Source organism: Bos grunniens, chromosome 4 (assembly GCF_055505025.1).
Source record: "Bos grunniens cultivar Pamir isolate PY7600 chromosome 4, Bosgru_T2T1.0, whole genome shotgun sequence".
Taxonomy (NCBI): domain Eukaryota; kingdom Metazoa; phylum Chordata; class Mammalia; order Artiodactyla; family Bovidae; genus Bos; species Bos grunniens.
In genome coordinates this window covers 49,106,100-49,124,772 of record NC_141168.1, presented here as the reverse complement: position 1 = coordinate 49,124,772, position 18,673 = coordinate 49,106,100, and the positions used below count along the sequence as shown (strand labels likewise).

At 41.3% G+C, this 18,673-nt stretch overlaps 1 protein-coding gene across 4 annotated transcripts in view; it reads left to right on the top strand.

Moving 5' to 3' along the window:
• The window catches only part of GSDME (gasdermin E), a 113,619-nt gene that overhangs the window by 55,477 nt on the left and 39,469 nt on the right, over positions 1-18,673 (top strand). For all 4 annotated transcript variants that reach the window (XM_086396328.1, XM_086396327.1, XM_086396331.1 and 1 more), the window contains exon 3: positions 905-1,097. In XM_086396328.1, coding sequence (XP_086252454.1) covers positions 905-1,097 — 193 coding nt within the window. The remainder of the gene's footprint in view (positions 1-904; positions 1,098-18,673) is intronic.

Sequence of the window (18,673 nt, the reverse complement as noted above, 5' to 3'; positions counted from 1 at the left end):
AAGATCCTCAGACATGTGTACCTTGGTGTTCAGATTTTTTTTTTAAAAAAGGCAGATACTAAAGGCAGTCTGGTGTGACCTGATGAGGAACATGGCAATTCCTAGGGGAGCTCATTTATGCTGGGACACCAGCTGGGTGGTGGCATCACTCTTTATTGTCTGGGAAGCCAGGAAGGAAGAATGGAGAGTCTGGAGCTTGCGTACTCCAGGATGGAAGCAGGGAGGAAGGGCATGCTCACTGACTTTATCAGGAACACAGAGATAAGGAATTGCTTGATACGGAATTGAATGACTGGGTAGAGGTCAGAAATAAACAGCTAAATATGGGGAGAACTGTTTGAATGGAGATGGTAATGAAAGCCAGGGGAGTGTTCTTCAAGGCCACGAAGGGGAAGGGAAAATGCCCAGGGACAGGTTCAGGCGGCTGATCTGCCAGATACTGGGTCAGGCAGGCCACGCCCTGGGTAGGTGGGTGATCAGAGTGCCAGGCTGCTGGGTTTTTTTCTGCTTATGTGTCATCCTCATCTGGTCCCTTCATCCTCAAAGCACACATTTAAAACATCCTATTTATTTATCTGGATAGCAGTTAAACAGATGTTTACTTTAAAATTATTCGTGGAACTCTAAAGATACTTTTGGTGCACATGTCTATATGTGTGTATATTGGACTTGAAAGATGAAAGAACAAAAAAGTACTCAGTAGAGTCCCTGGCCACCAGTACACACTACACTCTCAGTCAGCGTCCAGGTTCTTTTGTCTGTACAGCGTGGCCGCTGGCTCTCCGCTCTGAGTGCAGACCTCGTGTTTCCCACAGGTTTCCGCAGGATTGGAAAGCTAGGTGACCTGAGGCACAGAGTTGGCCGCTTTGTCATCAGATTCCTCTGCATGTCTTATTCACTGCAGTGGTCGTGGAGTCGGACTTTGTGAAGTACGAGGGCAAGTTTGAAAACCATGTGAGTGGGACCCTGGAGACAGCCCTGGGGAAGGTCAAGCTGAATATTGGCGGCAAAGGCCTCGTGGAGAGTCAGTCCTCCTTTGGAACCCTGAGGAAGCAGGAGGTGGACTTGCAGCAGCTCATCGGAGATGCCCAGGAGAGGTAATGGGAATTCTGCTCGGCATTTTGACTTTGACGCGCCTCTCATTTAAATTTTTAAAAAGTTATTTATTTACTTTGGACTGTGCTGGATCTTCGCTGCTGTGCGTGGGCTTTCTCCATTGTGGTGAGTCGGGGCTGCTCTCTAGTTGCCGTGTGCTGGGTTCCTGTTGCGGTGGCTTCTCTTGTGCAACACGAGCTCTAGGTGCGTCTAGTACTTGTGGGCTTAGTTGCCCTGTGACATATGGAATCTTCCTGGACCAGAGATCAAACCCGTGCCCCCTGCATTGGCAGGCAGATTCTTAACCATTGGACCACCAGGGAGTCCCATGTCTCTCATTTATAGGTCATTCTGTGGGGTCATTCTGGTGGTCCAGTGGTTAAGACTCCAGGCATCCAATGTAGCGGGCGTAGGGGAACTAAGATCCCATAGCTGTGTGGCCAAAAAGAAGGTCATTTGTATCAGCAAACATTACTGAATGCTCATCGCTGAAATGTGATGAGCAGTTCATCCGTTAGTCTGGACTTTCACTATTCTTAGCCCGAGCAGGGACACTTGGGAAACCCTTTAAAAGGATGTTACTTCAGGCAAATGTGTACTTTTAAAGAATCATATGATTTATAAAATACCAACAGTAAGAACGCTCTGTTCTACATTTCGGAATATTAAGATCAGAAGTGGGAAAACCACACTCCTCTCTCTGGCTCTTTATGATTTTCTGATTAGGGAAAGAAGAAAGCAGGTGAAGTACTTCGGGGAAGAGCTGGTTTTTAACTCTGAAATCTTGAAGACAATTCCACATTGTTTAAATTCCAGTAAATACAATTTACTCCAGTAAAACTGAAACCTCCAACTCAGATTGGGACTTGAACCCGGCCAAAACCCATAATGTTCCAACTGAGATCACACACCTGTTTTTAGGACTTAATGAAGTTCAGGTTCTTGATGTCTCATCACAAAGAATTCAGTGAGAGAAAGTGATAGGTAAGGAGTGAATTTGGAGAGAAACACACTCCACAGAGTGTGGGCCATCTTGGGCAAAAGCTGTGTCAAAATATGGTGTGGTCAACCTTTATGAGTTGCGTAATTTCATAGGCTAATAAGTGGGATAGTATTCCAACTACTTTGGGGAGGTGGCAGAGATTTCTGAGAGTTGGGCCACAGCCCACTTTTTGGTCTTTGGTTGGCCTTGGGACTGTCGTGGTGCCTGTGGATGTATCATTTTGCCAACTTGATGTGTTAGAATGAGTTGCACTGAGGTTCAAGGTCTAGTGCAAGTCGACTTGTCCACCATTTTGGACCCACTTGGTTCTAGTCAATTTATGTTGTGTCCTCTGGCCATGTCATTTTTTCAAAGGTTGTGCCCTGCTCTCTTCCCTCCTATTTCAAAATGATTTGTTGTTATTTAGCCACTAATTTGTGTCTGACTCTTTGCAACCCCATGGACTGCAGCACGCCAGGCCTGCCTGTCCGTTGCTGTCTCCTAGAGTTTGCCCAAGTTCATGTCCATTGAATTGGTGATGCTATCCAACCATCTCATCCTCTGCCACCCTCTTCTCCTTTTGCCTTCAATCTGTCCCAGCATCAGGGTCTTTTCCAATGAGTTGGCTTTTCGCATCAGGGGCCAAAGTATTGGAGCTTCAACTTTAGCATCAGTCCTTCCAATGAATATTCAGGGTTGATTTCTTTTAGGATTGACTGGTTTGATCTCCTTGCTGTCAAAGGGACTCTCAAGAGTCTTTTCCAGCACCACAATTCAACGGTATCAGTTTTTCAGCACTGAACCTTCTTTATGGTCCAACTCTCACATCTGTTTCAAAATGATAATACATTATTATTTTTACCTTGTATTTCTTCAACATTCCTCAAGTAACTGCTGAATGAATGCCTACTACATACTGTTCTACATCTTGGGGTTTCTGAAGTGAACAAAACACCAGCATTTCTGCCCTATATTCTCGGGGGAGAGAGAGACAACATGTAACTAAGTGATATATATAGTATATTGATGGGGCTCACTGGAATGGAGAAAAATTTAGCAGAGAAGGGAGATAGAGGATGCCAGGAATGGGGTTTATGACTTGAAAAAGTGGCCAAGGAAGGCATCCTGGGGAAATTGGCATGACAGAAAAGACTTGAAGTTGGGGATGGGAGTGAGTGTAAAGATGTCTTAGGCAAGAAAGTTGTAGGCAGAGGTGGTGTGGCTGGAGCTGAGGCATCTGGGCAGGAACAGGTGAGGTCAGAGAGGGCCTGTAGGACCTTGCAGGCCACTGAAAAAACTTTTAACTCTCACTCGGAACTTCCCTTGTGGCTAAAGAATTGCCTGCAATGCAGGAGACCTGAGTTCGGTCCCTGGGTTGACAAGTCCCATGGAGAAAGGAACAGCTACCCACTCCAGTGTTCTGGCCTAGAGAATTCCATGGACAGAGGATCTGGCAGGTGACAGTCCGTAGGGTTGCAAAGAGTTGGGCAGGACTGAGCGACTTTCACTTTTCTTTTCCTGGGTGAGGTAGGAAGACACTGGAAGACTTTGAGGAGAGAAGTGATGGGATCTAACTTATGTTTTAGGAGGATCATTCTGGCAGCTGAAGAGAGACTGAATGGGTGGAAGCCAGGAGTCCTATTGAGAGGTTATTGCAATAGTCCTGATCAGAGATGATATTTCTAATTGAGAGGTTATTATAGTAATCCTGATGGGAGATGATATATCCATTTGTACAGAAACATATGTGCATTTTCTTGTGTGGTTTATCACCCTTTTTAAAACAGAAAATGCCAACCCAAATATATTGAGAAAACTCACTCGTGTAGAGAGAGGTAGCTTATCTCCTCTTTTCAGGATTATATGAAATATGTTTGCTCATTGAATAAAATACTGTTTAAAAATCAATAAAAATTACCATAAAACTCATGTATCAATCATTTGGTGGGCAGACTTTGTACAGATAATGAGGATGTTTGAGCAACTGAGGTCTTCAAAACCCATCCACCTTTCCACTAAGCTCTGATGTTTAATGGAGTTGAAGGACAGTGGTTGTTATTTGACTGTTGCCTCATGGCACTTTCTAGAACTCAGGGACTCCACTGCATTAGGACTCGGGGGCAGGAATTCCCTTTCTCAAAGAACTTTAAGCTCTCTCTGGTGACATGAGGTGGAAGGACAGCAACCTCTTTCTCTGATAGTCATGACCTTAGTTATCTTTTCTCTACTAATTTTCTTCTTTGGTAAAGAGGCATTTTCCTTCTCTACTACAATACCTACTGGGGGCATACTAGAAAAATATTTTCTGTTTATCTGAAAATGAAGTTTAACTTGGGGTCTTATATTTTTATTGGCTAAGTCTGGCAAATAAGGGGGAAGAGGGACAGAAGGGCTGGTGGTCCCTGTCTTTAGTCAGCCCTCTATAGTGTGTTTCTATTTTGCAGTCTTGTTATTTCTGTTCGAAGATCCACAGTTTGGCATGCTTATAATCACATTTCCCAATATAGGTTTCTTGCTCATCATGATTCAGGTGTAGAAGATTGTGCCAATAGGAAGCATATGGGGAGAAGTCAGTAAGTAGAGATGGGAGAAAATATTCTCAGAAAAAGAGGCTAAGACCAGAAGTTGTAAGTGGGGAGACAGGGGGAGAGGAAGGGGGAAGTATCTGCTGAGCAGCTACTGTGTGCTGGGCACTTTATGGGTGTCATCTCCTTTCCTCTACACAGCCGTCTCCTTTTAGGCCTGAGGATCTAAGGCTCAGGGAGGAGAAGTGACTTGTTCTCAGTCCCAGAGCTCAATTTGGGTGCTGCAGCTTGGATTCATCCCAGGATTTTCTGACTCCAAAACTCCTGTTCTTTCCTCTATATCATTCTTGAAGTGACTGTGAAGCAAAGGAGTTGACTGAGATAAAAGTAGTTAAATTATAACAGGAGATGTAAAGGCAGAGGCGTGAACCCAGGTCCCCAGTGAGGGCACCTAGAGGGTGCACAGTGTTCCAGGCACCTATGAACAGCCGGTCCACCCACCTGGAGGTGCCCGCACGAAGGCGTGAGATCATCTTGGGAGAGTTTAGACATTCTTTGTAATGGGGAAGCAATGGCCTATGTGGAAGGGACAAGGGAAGGGGCAACACTGGGAATACATTTAAAGTCTAGAGATGGAAAACGTGTCTTATCACAGTCACCTCTTCCTTGTTCTGTTGCTAGGAGGTAAAGTTGAGCTACAAGGGGAGGAAAGATGAGGACTTGACCATAGGATGGAGATCATGTCAAGGTAACATTCTTGTTACTTGTTGGAGTAATAAATTCTTATCTATGTAGTCTGCCTGTCTTTGGACTCCCACAGCATCATCATGTCGATAAGACTGGCTGTTTGGTACATGCACGGCCTTGGGAGTGGTGATTAGTAATGCTTAAGTACTGTATGTTCTTGAGGGTTCATTTGCAGTCATTTTTATTTCAGGTCATTTAGATAAGTTGTCATCTGCATACAAGTTATTTTAGTCCTAGGAATTCAAAGTATTTGTTTTATTGTCTGTGAGATGTGTGCACATCTCCAAAACAAGCTTCATCTAGCATTAAAAAAAACCCAGGGACACGTATATATAATAGTTATCCAGCATTGTTGGGCATAAAGGCTATCCCTACAACCACAGGACTTACCTTCCAGATGTTGGAGATGACCTCTTTGAATGAGAGCTCTGCTGCTGCTGCTAAGTCGCTTCAGTCATGTCCAACTCTGTGCGACCCCATAGACGGCAGCCCACCAGGCTCCCCCGTCCCTGGGATTCTCCAGGCAAGAACACTGGAGTGGGTTGCCATTTCCTTCTCCAATGCATGAAAGTGTAAAGTGAAAGTGAAGTCGCTCAGTCGTGTCCGACTCTTCGAGACACCATGGTCTGCAGCCTACCAGGCTCCTCCGTCCATGGGATTTTCCAGGCAAGAGTACTGGAGTGGGGTGCCAGAATGAGAGCTCTAGTTCATTGTAAAACATTTTTGATGGAAAACAGTCTAAGGCCTTTCCGTAATGACTCAGCTTCATGTTTTATTCTTAAGACCGAGAATTATTTATTCTATGATAAACTCATTAGTCTTTCCTCCTTGTTTTCTGTTGTCAGCTGCTATTTATGGATGCTTTAAGTATAATTGCCACACCCATTCCATCTCAGCCACTAATCTCCTAGTGTTTGAAGAAGTTTACTCCTGGTAAATAACTTCTGCAGACCCTGAAGTCAGGGTCACTTCTGGCCCTGGCCTCAGTTTCCCCAACTGTAGGTGGACTAGCTGGACTAGAGGTTCTTTAAGAGCTTTCTGTGGACTAAATGTAGAAGTGAGTGGACTTGAGTGCACACATCAGTTCCTTCTCCTTGCATTCAGAGCCATGGTTCCAGCTGATTTACAGAGACCGTGCCATATTGTGCTTTTCTGACCGTTTGGGGTTTAAGGAGGGTTGGCTATAACTGTACAGTCACACCTCACTCTCACTCTTTGGTGTATTGTAAAGCAAATTTTGGTTAAAAAAAAAGATTACATTTTTCCATGAATGCATACATTTTACATGAATACATACATGTAATTAGAAGTTTAATTCTTCATTAAGCATCCCAACCTGTAAACTATATGAAATTAATATATCATGCAAGCAATGTGTATGGCAGTGATAAACCTTCATAGTTATTTAAAGTCTTTTAAAATTGTACCTGAATAGTCTTTTTATATCTGAATACAAATTCCACAAGTTTTACACACAAGTGTAGTGGTAGTGTTAGTCGCTCAGTCATGTCCGACTCTCACCCGCCAGGCTCCTCTGTCCATGGTGTTCTCCAGAAGAGAATACTGGAGTGGATTGCCATTCCCTTCTCCAGAGGATCTTCCCGACCCAGGGATGGAACCCAGGTCTCCTGCATTGCAGGCAGATTCTTTACTGTTTGAGCTACAGGGAATTTAAATACTACTATTTATTATGGCCTACACATGACCTCTAAAGTTACTGTGATAGCTGTCCTGAGTGCAATTACAATGATATTTCAAAATATATTGCTGCGATTTATGCCAGAGAGTGTTCTGCCTATGTTGTCATCTAAGAGTTTTATAGTATTTGGCCTTATATTTAGGTCAGTTTATTTTTGTGTATAGTGTTAGGGTATGTTCTAGTTTCATTTTTTATGTGTAGCTGTCCAGTTTTCCCAGCACCAGTTACTGAAGAGACTGTCATTTCTTCATTGAATGTTCTTGCCTCTTTGTCATAGATTAGTTGACCATAGGCGTGTGGGTTTATCTCTTGACTTTGTACGCTGTTCCGTAGATCTGTATTTCTGTTTTATGTGCTAGTACTATAGTGTTTTGATGACTAGCTTTGTAGTAAAGTCTGAAGTCAGGGAGCCAGCTTCCTCTGGCTCTGTTTTTCTTTCTCTAGATTCCTTTGGCTATTAGGGATCTTTTGTGTCTCCATTCAGATTTTTAAAACTTTTATTCTAGTTCTGTGAAAAATGCCATTGGTAATTTGATAGGGATTGCATTGAATATGCAGATAGCTTTGGATATTGTAGTCATTTTGAAAATATTGTTTCTTCCAATCCAGGAACATCGTATATCTTTCCATCTGTTTGTGTCATAATTCGATTTCTTTCATCAGCATCTTTTAGTTTTCTGAGTACAAGTCTTTTGTGTCTGTAGGTAGGTTTATTCCTATGTATTTTATTCTTTTTGATGTGATGGTCAATGTATTTGTTTCCTTAATTTTTCTGACCTTTTGGTGTTGGTGATAAAAATGCAGCAGATTTCGATGTATTAATTTTGTATCCTGCAACTTTACCAAGTTCAGTGATGAGCTCTAGTAGTTTACTGGTAGTGTTTTAGGATTTTCTATGCATAGTATTATGTCATCTGCAGACGGTGAGTTTTACTTCTTTTCCACCTTGGATTCCTGTTATTTCTTTTTCTTCTCTGATTGCTAGGACTTCCAAAACTATATTGAGTAAAAGTGGTGAGAGTAGACATCCTTGTCTGGTTCTTGATCTTGGAGGAAATGCCTTCAGTGTTTCACCATTGAGAATGATGTTGACTTGGGTTTGTCCTATATGTTCTTTATTATTTTGAATTAGGTTCCCTCTATGCTCACTTTCTGGAGGGTCTTTTAAAATCATAAATGGCTTTGAATTTTGTCAGAAGCTTTTTCTGCATCTATTGAGATGATTGTGTTTTTTTTTAATTTATTTTTAATTGGTTTACAGTATTGTATTTGTTTCTGCCAAACATCAGCAGGAATCATTGTTGGTATACACATGTCCTCTTCCTCTTGAACCTCCTTCCCACCCCTCGCCCCATCCGACCCCTCTAGGTTGTTATAGAGCCCTGGTTTGAGTTCCCAGAGTCATACATCAAATTCCCATTGGCTATCTATTTACACATGATAATGTATGTTTCCATGTTACTCTCTCCGTACATCCCACCCCCTCCTTCCTCCCCTGGCACTGGGTCCATAAGTCTGTTCTTTACACTGTGTCTCCTTTGTTGTCTTGCAAATAATTTCATCAATACTGTCTTTCATGAGAAATACTGGGCTGGAAGAAGCACAAGCTGGAATCAAGATTGCCGGGAGAAATATCGATAACCTCAGATGTGCAGATGACACCACCCTTATGGTAGAAAGTGAAGAGGAACTAAAAAGCCTCTTGATGAAAGTGAAAGAGGAGAGTGAAAAAGTTGGCTTAAAGCTCAACATTCAGAAAACGAAGATCATGGCATCTGGTCCCATTACTTAATGGGAAATAGATGGGGAAACAGTGGAAACAGTGTCCGACTTTATTTTTGGGGGCTCCAAAATCACTGCAGATGGTGACTGCAGCCATGAAAATAAAAGACGCTTACTCCTTGGAAGGAAAGTTATGACCAACCTAGATAGCATATTCAAAAGCAGAGACATTACTTTGCCAACAAAGGTCCGGCTAGTCAAGGCTATGGTTTTTCCTGTGGCCATGTATCAATATGAGAGTTGGACTGTGAAGAAAGCTGAGCACCGAAGAATTGATGCTTTTGAACTGTGGTGTTGGAGAAGACTCTTGAGAGTCCCTTGGACTGCAACGAGATCCAACCATTGGAAGGACTGATGCTGAAGCTGAAACTCCAATACTTTGGCCACCTCATGCGAAGAGTTGACTCATTGGAAAAGACCCTGATGCTGGGAGGGATTGGGGGCAGGAGGAGAAGGGGATGACAGAGGATGAGATGGCTGGATGGCATCACCGACTCAATGGATATGAGTTTGGGTGAACTCTGGGAGTTGGTGATGGACAGGGAGGCCTGGCGTGTTGCAATTCATGGGGTCGCAAGGCGTCGGACATGGCTGAGCGAACTGACCTGACACGAACTGAACTGAACCATCTTTCTAGATTCTATATATATGCCTTAGTATACAATATTTGTTTTTCTCTTTCTGACTTACTTCACTCTGTGTAATAGGCTCTAGGTTCATTCACCTCATTAGAACTGACTCAAATGCATTCCTTTTTATGGCTGAGTAATATTCCATTATATATATATGTACCACTGCTTCTTTATCCATTTATCTCTTGATGGACATCTATGTTGCTTTCATGTCCTAGCTATTGTAAATAGTGCTGCAATGAACACTGGGGTACATGTGTCTTTTCCATTTTGGTTTCCTCAGGGTATATGCCTAGGAGTGGGATTGCTGGGTCATATGATGGTTTTATTCCTAAATTTTTAAGGAATCTCCATACTGTCTTCCATAGTGGCTGTACCAATTTACATTCCTGTCAACAGTGCAAGGGGGTTCCCTTTTCTCCACATCCTCTCCAACATTTATTGTTTGTAGACTTTTTGATGATGGCCATTCTGACCAGTGTGAGGTGATATCTCATTGTAGTTTTGATTTGCATTTCTCTAATAATGACTGATGTTAAGCATCTTCTCATGTGTTTGTTAGCCGTCTCTGTCTCTTCTTTGGAGAAATGTCTTTTTAGGTCTTTTGCCTACTTTTTGATTGGATTGTTTGTTTTTCTGGTATTGACTTGTGCGACTTGTATGATTGCTTGTATATTTTGGAAATTAATCTTTTGTCAGTTGTTTCATTTGCTATTATTTTCTCATTCTGAGGGTTGTCTTTTTACCTTGTTTATAGTTTTCCTTTGCTGTGCAAAAGCTTTTAAGTTTAATTAGGTCTGACTTGTTTGTTTTTGTTTTTATTTCCATTACTCTAGGAGGTGGGTCATAGAGGATCTTGCTGTGATTTATACCATAGAGTGTTCTGCCTATGTTTTCCTCTAAGAGTTTTATAGTTTCTGGTCCTACATTTAGGTCTTTAATCCATTTTGAGTTTATCTTTGTGTATGGTGGTCAGAAGTTTTCCTTATATTTTTGACAAAGGAGGCAAGAATATACAATGGGGCAAAGATAGCCTCTTTAATAAGTGGTGCTGGGAAAACTGGACAGCACTTGTAAAAGAATGAAATTAAGACACTTTGTAACAAAATAGACAAAAATCATATGGTTTTTATTCAGTTTGTTAATATGGAATATCATATTGATTCATTTGCTTGCATTGAAGAATCCATGCATCCTTGGGATAAATCCCACTTGATCATGGTGTATGATCCATTTAATGTATGGTTGGATTTGGTTTGCTAGTATTTTGAGAATTTTTGCTTCTATGTTCTTCTGTATTGGCCTGTAATTTTCTTTTCTTTCTTTTTGTTATCTTTATTTGGCTTTAGTATCAGGGTGATGCTGGCCTCATAGAATGAAGCTGGGAGTGTTTCTTCCTCTACAGTTTTTTTTTTTTTGAAAGAGTTTCGAAAGGATAGGTGTTAACTTTCCTATAAATGTTTGATAGAATTCATTTTGAAGCCGTCTGTTCTTGGACTTTTGTTGAAACTTTTAAAATCACAGTTTCAATTTCAGTACTTGTAGTTGGTCTGTTCATATTTTCTATTTCTTCTTGTTTCAGTCTTGGGAGGTTTTGCTGTTATAAGAATTTTCCATGTCTTCTAGGTTTTCCATTTTATTGGACTGTGTGTTGCTTGTAGTAGTCTCTTACGATCCTTTATATTTTTCTGGTGTCCATTGTAACTACTCCTTTTTCATTTCTAATTTTATTGATTTGAGCCCTCTCTTTTTTTTTTTCTTGGTGAGTCTGGCTAAAGGTTTATGCATTTTATTTATCTCTTCAAAGAACCAGCTTTTAGTTTCATTGATCTTTTCTATTGTTTTCTTCATCTCTCTATTTATTTCTGCTTTGATCTTTATGATTTCTTTCCTTCTGCTAACTTTGGGTTTTGTTTGTTCTTCCTTCTCTAGTTGCTTTAGGTGTAAGGTTAGGTTGTTTATTTGTGTTCGTTCTTGTTTCCTGAGGTAAGGTTGTAGTTGGACTTCTGGTTTGTTGGAAGCTATAAACTTCCCTCTTAGAGCTGCTTTTGCCATGCCCCATAGGTTTTGGATCATCATGTTTTGTTGTCATTTGTCTCTAGATATTTTTTTTAATTTCCTCTTTGATTTCTTCAGTGATCCATTGATTGTTTAGTAACATATTGTTTAGCCTCCACATGTTTGTGTTTTTTTTTTTAACAGCTTTTTTTCTTGTAGTTGATTTCTATTCTCATAGTGTTGTGGTCAGGAAAGGAGCTTGATATGATTTCAGTTTTCCTAAATTTTTTGGCACTTGATTTGAGGCCCAAGATGTGATCTGTTCTGGAGAATGTTCTATGTGCACTTGAGAAGAAAGCGCTGTTTTGGATGGACTGTTCTATAAATACTAATTAAGTTCATCTGGCCTATTGTGTCATTTAAGGTCTATGTTTCCTTATTAATCTTCAGTCTGAATGATCAGTTCACTGGTGTAAATGGGGTGTTAAAGTCCTTCATTATTATTGTGTTACTCTTTAGTTCCCCTTTTATGGTTGTTGGTATTTGGCATACATATTGAGGTGCTCCTATGCTGGGTGCATATATATTTACAATTGTTATATCCTCTTCTTGGATTAATCCCTTGATCATTATGTAGTGTCTTTCCTTGTCTCTTGTTACAGTAATTTGAAGTCTGTTTTTTTCTGAGTATTGCTACTTCAGCTTTCTTTTGATTGCCATTTGAGTGGAATACATTTTCTGTCTTACCTTCAGTGTTTGTGTCCCTAGATCTGCAGTGGTTCTCTTATATATAGGTCTTGTTTCTGTATGTATTCATCTGGTCTATATCTTTTTGTTGGATCGTTTAGTTCATTTAAATTTAAGATAATTATCAATATGTATGTTCCTAATACAATTTTATTAATTGCTTGGATTTATTTTTGTAGGTCTTTTTTCTTCCCTTCCTCTCTTGCTCACGTTTCTTGTGATTTGATGACTATCTTCAGTGTTGTGTTTGGGTTGCTTTTTCATTTTGTGTCTGTATCTATTGTTTTTTAGTTTGCAGTTTCCATGAGGTTTTGTTATAGCTGTCTATACATATAAAAGGTTATTTTAAGTTGCTGGTCTCTTAATTTCACGTGCATTTCCCATCTCCTGCATTTGTACTCTCATCTTTCCAGAGTTGCTGCTTTGTGTGTGGATGACTTTGACTTTTACGGTATATTTTCCTCTCTTGGTGTGCTTTCCCATTTGTGATTTTTTTGTTTATAGTTGTGCCCTCTCCCTTGAGAAAACTAGGGAAAGTCTTTCAGCATGTGTTGTAAAGCTGCTTTGCTGGTGCTGAATTCTCTTAGCTTTTACTTGCCTTTAAAGCTTTTGATTTCTCTGTCAAATCTGAGTGAGAGCCTTGCTAGGTAGAATATTCTTCATTCTAAGTTCTTCCATTGCATTACATGAAATATATCATACACTCCCTCCTGGCCCGCAGAGTTCGTGCTGAAAAATCAGCTGATGACTGTACGGGAATTCCTTTTTTTCTTACTTGTTGCTTTTCCGTTGTTATTTTTAATATTTTCTCTGTCTTTAATTTTTGTCAACTTGGTTGCTGTGTGTCTTGACATGTTTATATTGGCATGTTCTTTCTTGGGTTTATATTATGTGGGACCCTGTGCTTCCTTTCAGCTATTATCTCTTCAAATATTTCCTTAGGTCCTCTCTCCCTCTCCTTTCCTTCGTGGAACACTGTAATGTGAATATTGGTGCATTTCATGTTTTTCCAGAAGTCTCTTAGATTGTCCTCATTTCTTTTCATTCTTTTATTTTTATTCTGTATTGCAGCAGTGATTTCTACAGTTCTGTCTTACAGTTCACTTATCCGTTCCCCTGCCTCATTATTCTGCTACTGATTCGGTCTAGCGTATTTTTCATTTATTATATTGTTCATCTCTGTTCTTTAAATCTTCTGGCTCTTTTTTTTTTTTTTGTATGGGTTTTGCCATACATCAACATGAATCCGCCACAGGTGTACACGTGTTCCCCATCCTGAACCCCTCTCCCACCTCCCTCCCCATACCCTCCCTCTGGGTCACCAGTGCACCAGCCCCAAGCTTCCTGTATCCTGCATCAAGCCTGGACTGGTGATTCATTTCACATACGTTATTATACATGTTTCAATGCCATTCTCCCAAATCATCCAACCCTCGCCCTCTCCCACAGAGTCCAAAAGACTGTTCTATACATCTGTGTCTCTTTTGCTGTCTCTCATACAGGGTTATCATTACCATCTTTCTAAATTCCATATATATGCGTTAGTATACTGTATTGGTGTTTTTCTTTCTGGCTTACTTCACTCTATATAATAGGCTCCAGTTTCATCCACCTCATTAGAACTGATTCAAATGTATTCTTTTTAATGGCTGAGTAATACTCCATTGTGTATATGTACCCAGCTTTCTTATCCATTCGTCTGCTGATGGACATCTAGGTTGCTGGCTCTTTTTAAAAACATTTCTTGTATCTTCTTGATCTGTGCCTCCATTTTTTTCCCCAAGATCTCGGATCATCCTTACTATCATTACTCTGAATTCTTTTTCAGTAGATTGTAGTCGTACTTCTGGGATTTTTTTTCTTGTTTCTTTGTGTGGGACATGTTCCTATGCTATATCATTTTGTCTAAGTTTCTGTAATTGTGGTTTCCATTCTGCAGTCTGCAGGGTTGTAGTTCTTGGTTCTGCTGTCTGCCCCCTGGTGGATAAGGCTGGGCTCAGAGGGCTTAATGGAGAAGAAAATGGCAACCCACTCCAGTATTCTTGCCTGGAGAATCCCAGGGATGGAGGAGTCTGGTGGACTGCTCTCCATGGGGTCTCACAGAGCTGGACATGACTGAAGCGACTTAGGAGCAGCAGCAGAGGGCTCAAACATGCCTTGTGTGCACCAGGACCCAGAGACACCATAGAGGCTGAGACAGAACTGTGCTTGGGTGTCTCCTGAGGAGGTGCAGGTCAGCAGTGGACTACTGCGGTGGCAGGGGCTCTGAGTGCAGTAGACCTGGATATGGCATAAGTCCTCTTGGAGGAGGTCACCATTAATCCTACCATAGAGCCGCCAGAACTTAAATAGGACTGGGGAAGCAGATTCTTGGATGGCACAAACAGAATCGTGTGTGCACCAGGACCCAGGAGAAAGGAGCAGTGAGCCCACAAGAGACTGACCCAGACTTGTGCATGAGTGTGCAGGAGTCTCTGGCAGAGGTGTCAGTTGGCAGTGGCCTGCTGCACGGTTGGGGGCACTGAGTGTAGCAGTGCTTGTATGGGACCTTTTGAAAGAGGTCCCCATTATCTTCATTACCTCTACCATAGTTTGGCCTTGGGTCAAACAACAGGGAGGGAACAAAGGCCCACCCTTCAAAAGAAAATTGGATTAAAGATTTACTGAGCATGGCCCCGCCCATCAGAACAAGACCCAGTTTTCCCTTCAGTCAGTCTCTCCCATCAGGAAGCTTCCATAAGCCTCTTATCCTCCTTCAGAGGGCAGAGAGACTGAAAACCACAATTAGAGAAAACAAACCCATCTGATCACATGGACCACAGCCTTGTCTAACTTAATGAAACTATGAGCCATACCGTGTAGGGCCACCCAAGACAGACAGGTCATGGTGGAGAGTTCTGACAAAACATGGTCCACTGGAGAAGGGAATGGCAAACCACTTCAGTATTCTTGCCTTGAGAACCCCATGAACATTATGAAAGGGTGAAAAGATAGGACACTGAAAGATGAACACCTCAGGTCAGTAGGTGCCCAATATGTTACTGGAGATCAGTGGAGAAATAACTCCAGAAAGACTGAAGAGATGAGCCAAAACAAAAACAACATCCAGTTGTGGATATGACTGGTGATGGAAGTAAAGTCTGATGCTGTAAAAAGTAATATTGCATAGGAACCTGGAATGATAAGTCCATGAATCAAGGCAAATTGGAAATGGTCAAACAGGAGATGGCAAGAGTGAACATCAACATTTTAGGAATCATCCAACTAAAATGGACTGGAATGGGTGAATTTAGCTCAGAAGACCATTATATCTACTATTGTGGTCAAGAATCCCTTAGAAGAAATGGAGTAGCCATCATAGTCAACAAAAGAGTCTGAAATGCAGTTCAGTTCAGTTCAGTTGCTCAGTCATGTCTGACTCTTTGTGACCCCATGAATCACAGCACGCCAGGCCTCCCTGTCCATCACCAACTTCCAGAGTTCACTCAAACTCATGTCCATCGAGTCGGCAATACCATCCAGCCATCTCATCCTCTGTTGTCCCCTTTTCCTCCTGCCCCAATCCCTCCCAGCATGAGTCTTTTCAAATGAGTCAACTCTTCACATGAGGTAGCCAATGTACTGGAGTTTCTGCTTTGGCATCATTCCTTCCAAAGAAATCCCAGGGCTGATCTCCTTTAGAATGGCCTGATTGGATCTCCTTGCAGTCCAAGGGACTCTCAAGAGTCTTCTCCAACACCACTGTTCAAAAGCATCAATACTTCAGTGCTCAGCTTTCTTCACAGTCCAACTCTTACATCCATACATGACCACTGGAAAAACCATAGCTTTGACTAGACGAACCTTTGTTGGCAAAGTAATGTCTCTGCTTTTCAGTATGCTATCTAGGTTGGTCATAACTTTCCTTCCAAGGAGTAAACGTCTTTTAATTTCATGGCTGCAGTCACCATTTGCAGTGATTTTGGAGCCCCCAAAAATAAAGTCTGACACTGTTTCCACTGTTCCCCATCTATTTCCCATGAAGTGATGGGACCAGATGCCATGATCTTCGTTTTCTGAATGTTGAGCTTTAAGCCAACTTTTTCACTCTCCTCTTTCACTTTCATCAAGAATCTTTTTAGTTCCTCTTCACTTTCTGCCATAAGGGTGGTGTCATCTGCATATCTGAGGTTATTGATATTTCTCCTGTCAATCTTGATTCCAGCTTGTGCTTCTTCCAGCTCAGCGTTTCTCATGATGAAATGCAGTACTTAGATACAATCTCAAAAGTGACAGAATGATCTCTGTTCGTTTCTAAGGCAAACCATTCAATATCACAGTAATCCAAGTCTATGCCCCTACCAGTAATGCTGAAGAAGCTGAAGTTGAATGGTTCTATGAAGACCTACAAGAATTTCTAGAACTAACATCCAAAAAAGATGTCCTTTTCATTATAGGGGACTGGAATGCAAAAGTAGGAAGTCAAGAAATACCTGGAGTAACAGGCAAATTTGGCCTTGGGGTACAGAATGAAGCAGGGCAAAGGCTAACAGAGTTTTGCCAAGAGGACGCACTGCTCACAGCAAACACCCTCTTCCAACAACACAAGACAAGACTCTACACATGGACATCACCAGATGGCCAATACCGAAATCAGATTGATTATATTATTTGCAGCCACAGATGGAAAAGCTCTATACAGTCAGCAAAAACAAGACTGGGAGCTGACTGTGGCTCAGATCATGAACCCCTTATTGCCAAATTCAGACTAAAATTGAAGAAAGTAGGGAAAACCACTAGACCATTCAGGTATGACCTAAATCAAATCCCTTATGATTATACAGTAGAAGTGAGAAATAGAGTCAAGGGATTAGATCTGATAGAGTGCTTGAAGAACTATGGATAGGGGTTCATGACATTGTACAGGAGGCAGTGATCAAGACCATCCCCAAGAAAAAGAAATGGAAAAAGGCAAAATGGGTGTCTGAGGAGGCCTTACAAATAGCTGTGAAAAGAAGAGAAGCGGAAGGCAAAGGAGAAAAGGAAAGATATAAGCATCTGAATGCAGAGTTCCAAAGAATAGCAAGGAGAGATAAGAAAGGCTTCCTCTGTGATCAATGCAAAGAAATAGAGGAAAACAATAGAATGGGAAAGACTAGAGATCTCTTCAAGAAAATTAGAGATACCAAGGGAACTTTTCATGCAAAGATGGGCACAGTAAATGACAGAAATGTATGGACCTAACAGAAGAAGATGTTAAGAAGAGGTGGCAAGAATACATAGAAGAACTGTACAAAAAAGATCTTTATGACCGAGATAATCATGATGGTGTGATCACTCACCTAGAGCCAGACATCCTGGAATGTGAAGTCAAATGGGCCTTAGGAAGCATCACTATGAACAAAGCTAGTGGAAGTGATGGAATTCCAGTTGAACTATGTCAAATCCAAAAAATGATGCTGTGAAGGTGCTGCACTCAATATGCCAGCAAATTTGGAAAACTCAGCAGTGGCCACAGGACTGGAAAAGGTCAGTTTTTATTCCAATCCCAAAGAAAGGCAATGCCAAAGAATGCTCAAACTACTGCACAATTGTACTCATCTCACACGCTAGCAAAGTAGTTCTCAAAATTCTCCAAGCCAGTCTTCAACAGGATGTAAACTGTGAACTTCCAGATGTTCAAGCTGGATTTAGTAAAGGCAGAGGAACCAGAGATCAAATTGCCAACATCAATTGGATCCTTGAAAAAGCAAGAGAGTTCTAGAAAAACATCTACTTCTGCTTTGTTGACTTTCCAAAGCCATTGACTGTGTGAATTACAACAAACTGTGCAAAATTCTGAAAGAGATGGGAATACCAGATCACCTGACCTGCCTCTTGAGAAATCTGTATGCAGGTCAGGAGCAACAGTTAGAACTGGACATGGAACAACAGACTGGTTCCAAATAGGAAAAGGAGTATGTCAAGGCTGTATATTGTCACCCTGCTTGTTTAACTTATATGCAGAGTACATCATGAGAAATGCTGGGCTGGATGAAGCACAAGCTGAAATCAAGATTGCTGGGAGAAATATCAATAACCTCAGATATGCAGATGACACCACTCTTATGGCAGAAAGTGAAGAAGATCTAAAGAACTTCTTGATGAAAGTGAAAGAGGAGAGTGAAAATGTTGGCTTAAAACTCAACATTCTGAAAACTAAGATCATGGCATCTGGTCCCATCACTTCATGGCAAATAGATGAGGAAGCAATGGAAACAGTGACAGACTTTATTTTTGAGAGGGCCCCCAAATCACTGCAGATGGTGACTGCAGCCATAAAATTAAAAGACACTTGCTCCTTGGAAGAAAATGTATGACCAATCTAGACAGCATTTTAAAAAGCAGAGACATTACTTTGCCAACAAAGGTCCATCTAGTCAAAGCTATGGTTTTTACAGTGGTCATGTATGGATGTGAGAGTTGGACTGTAAAGAAAGCTGAGTGC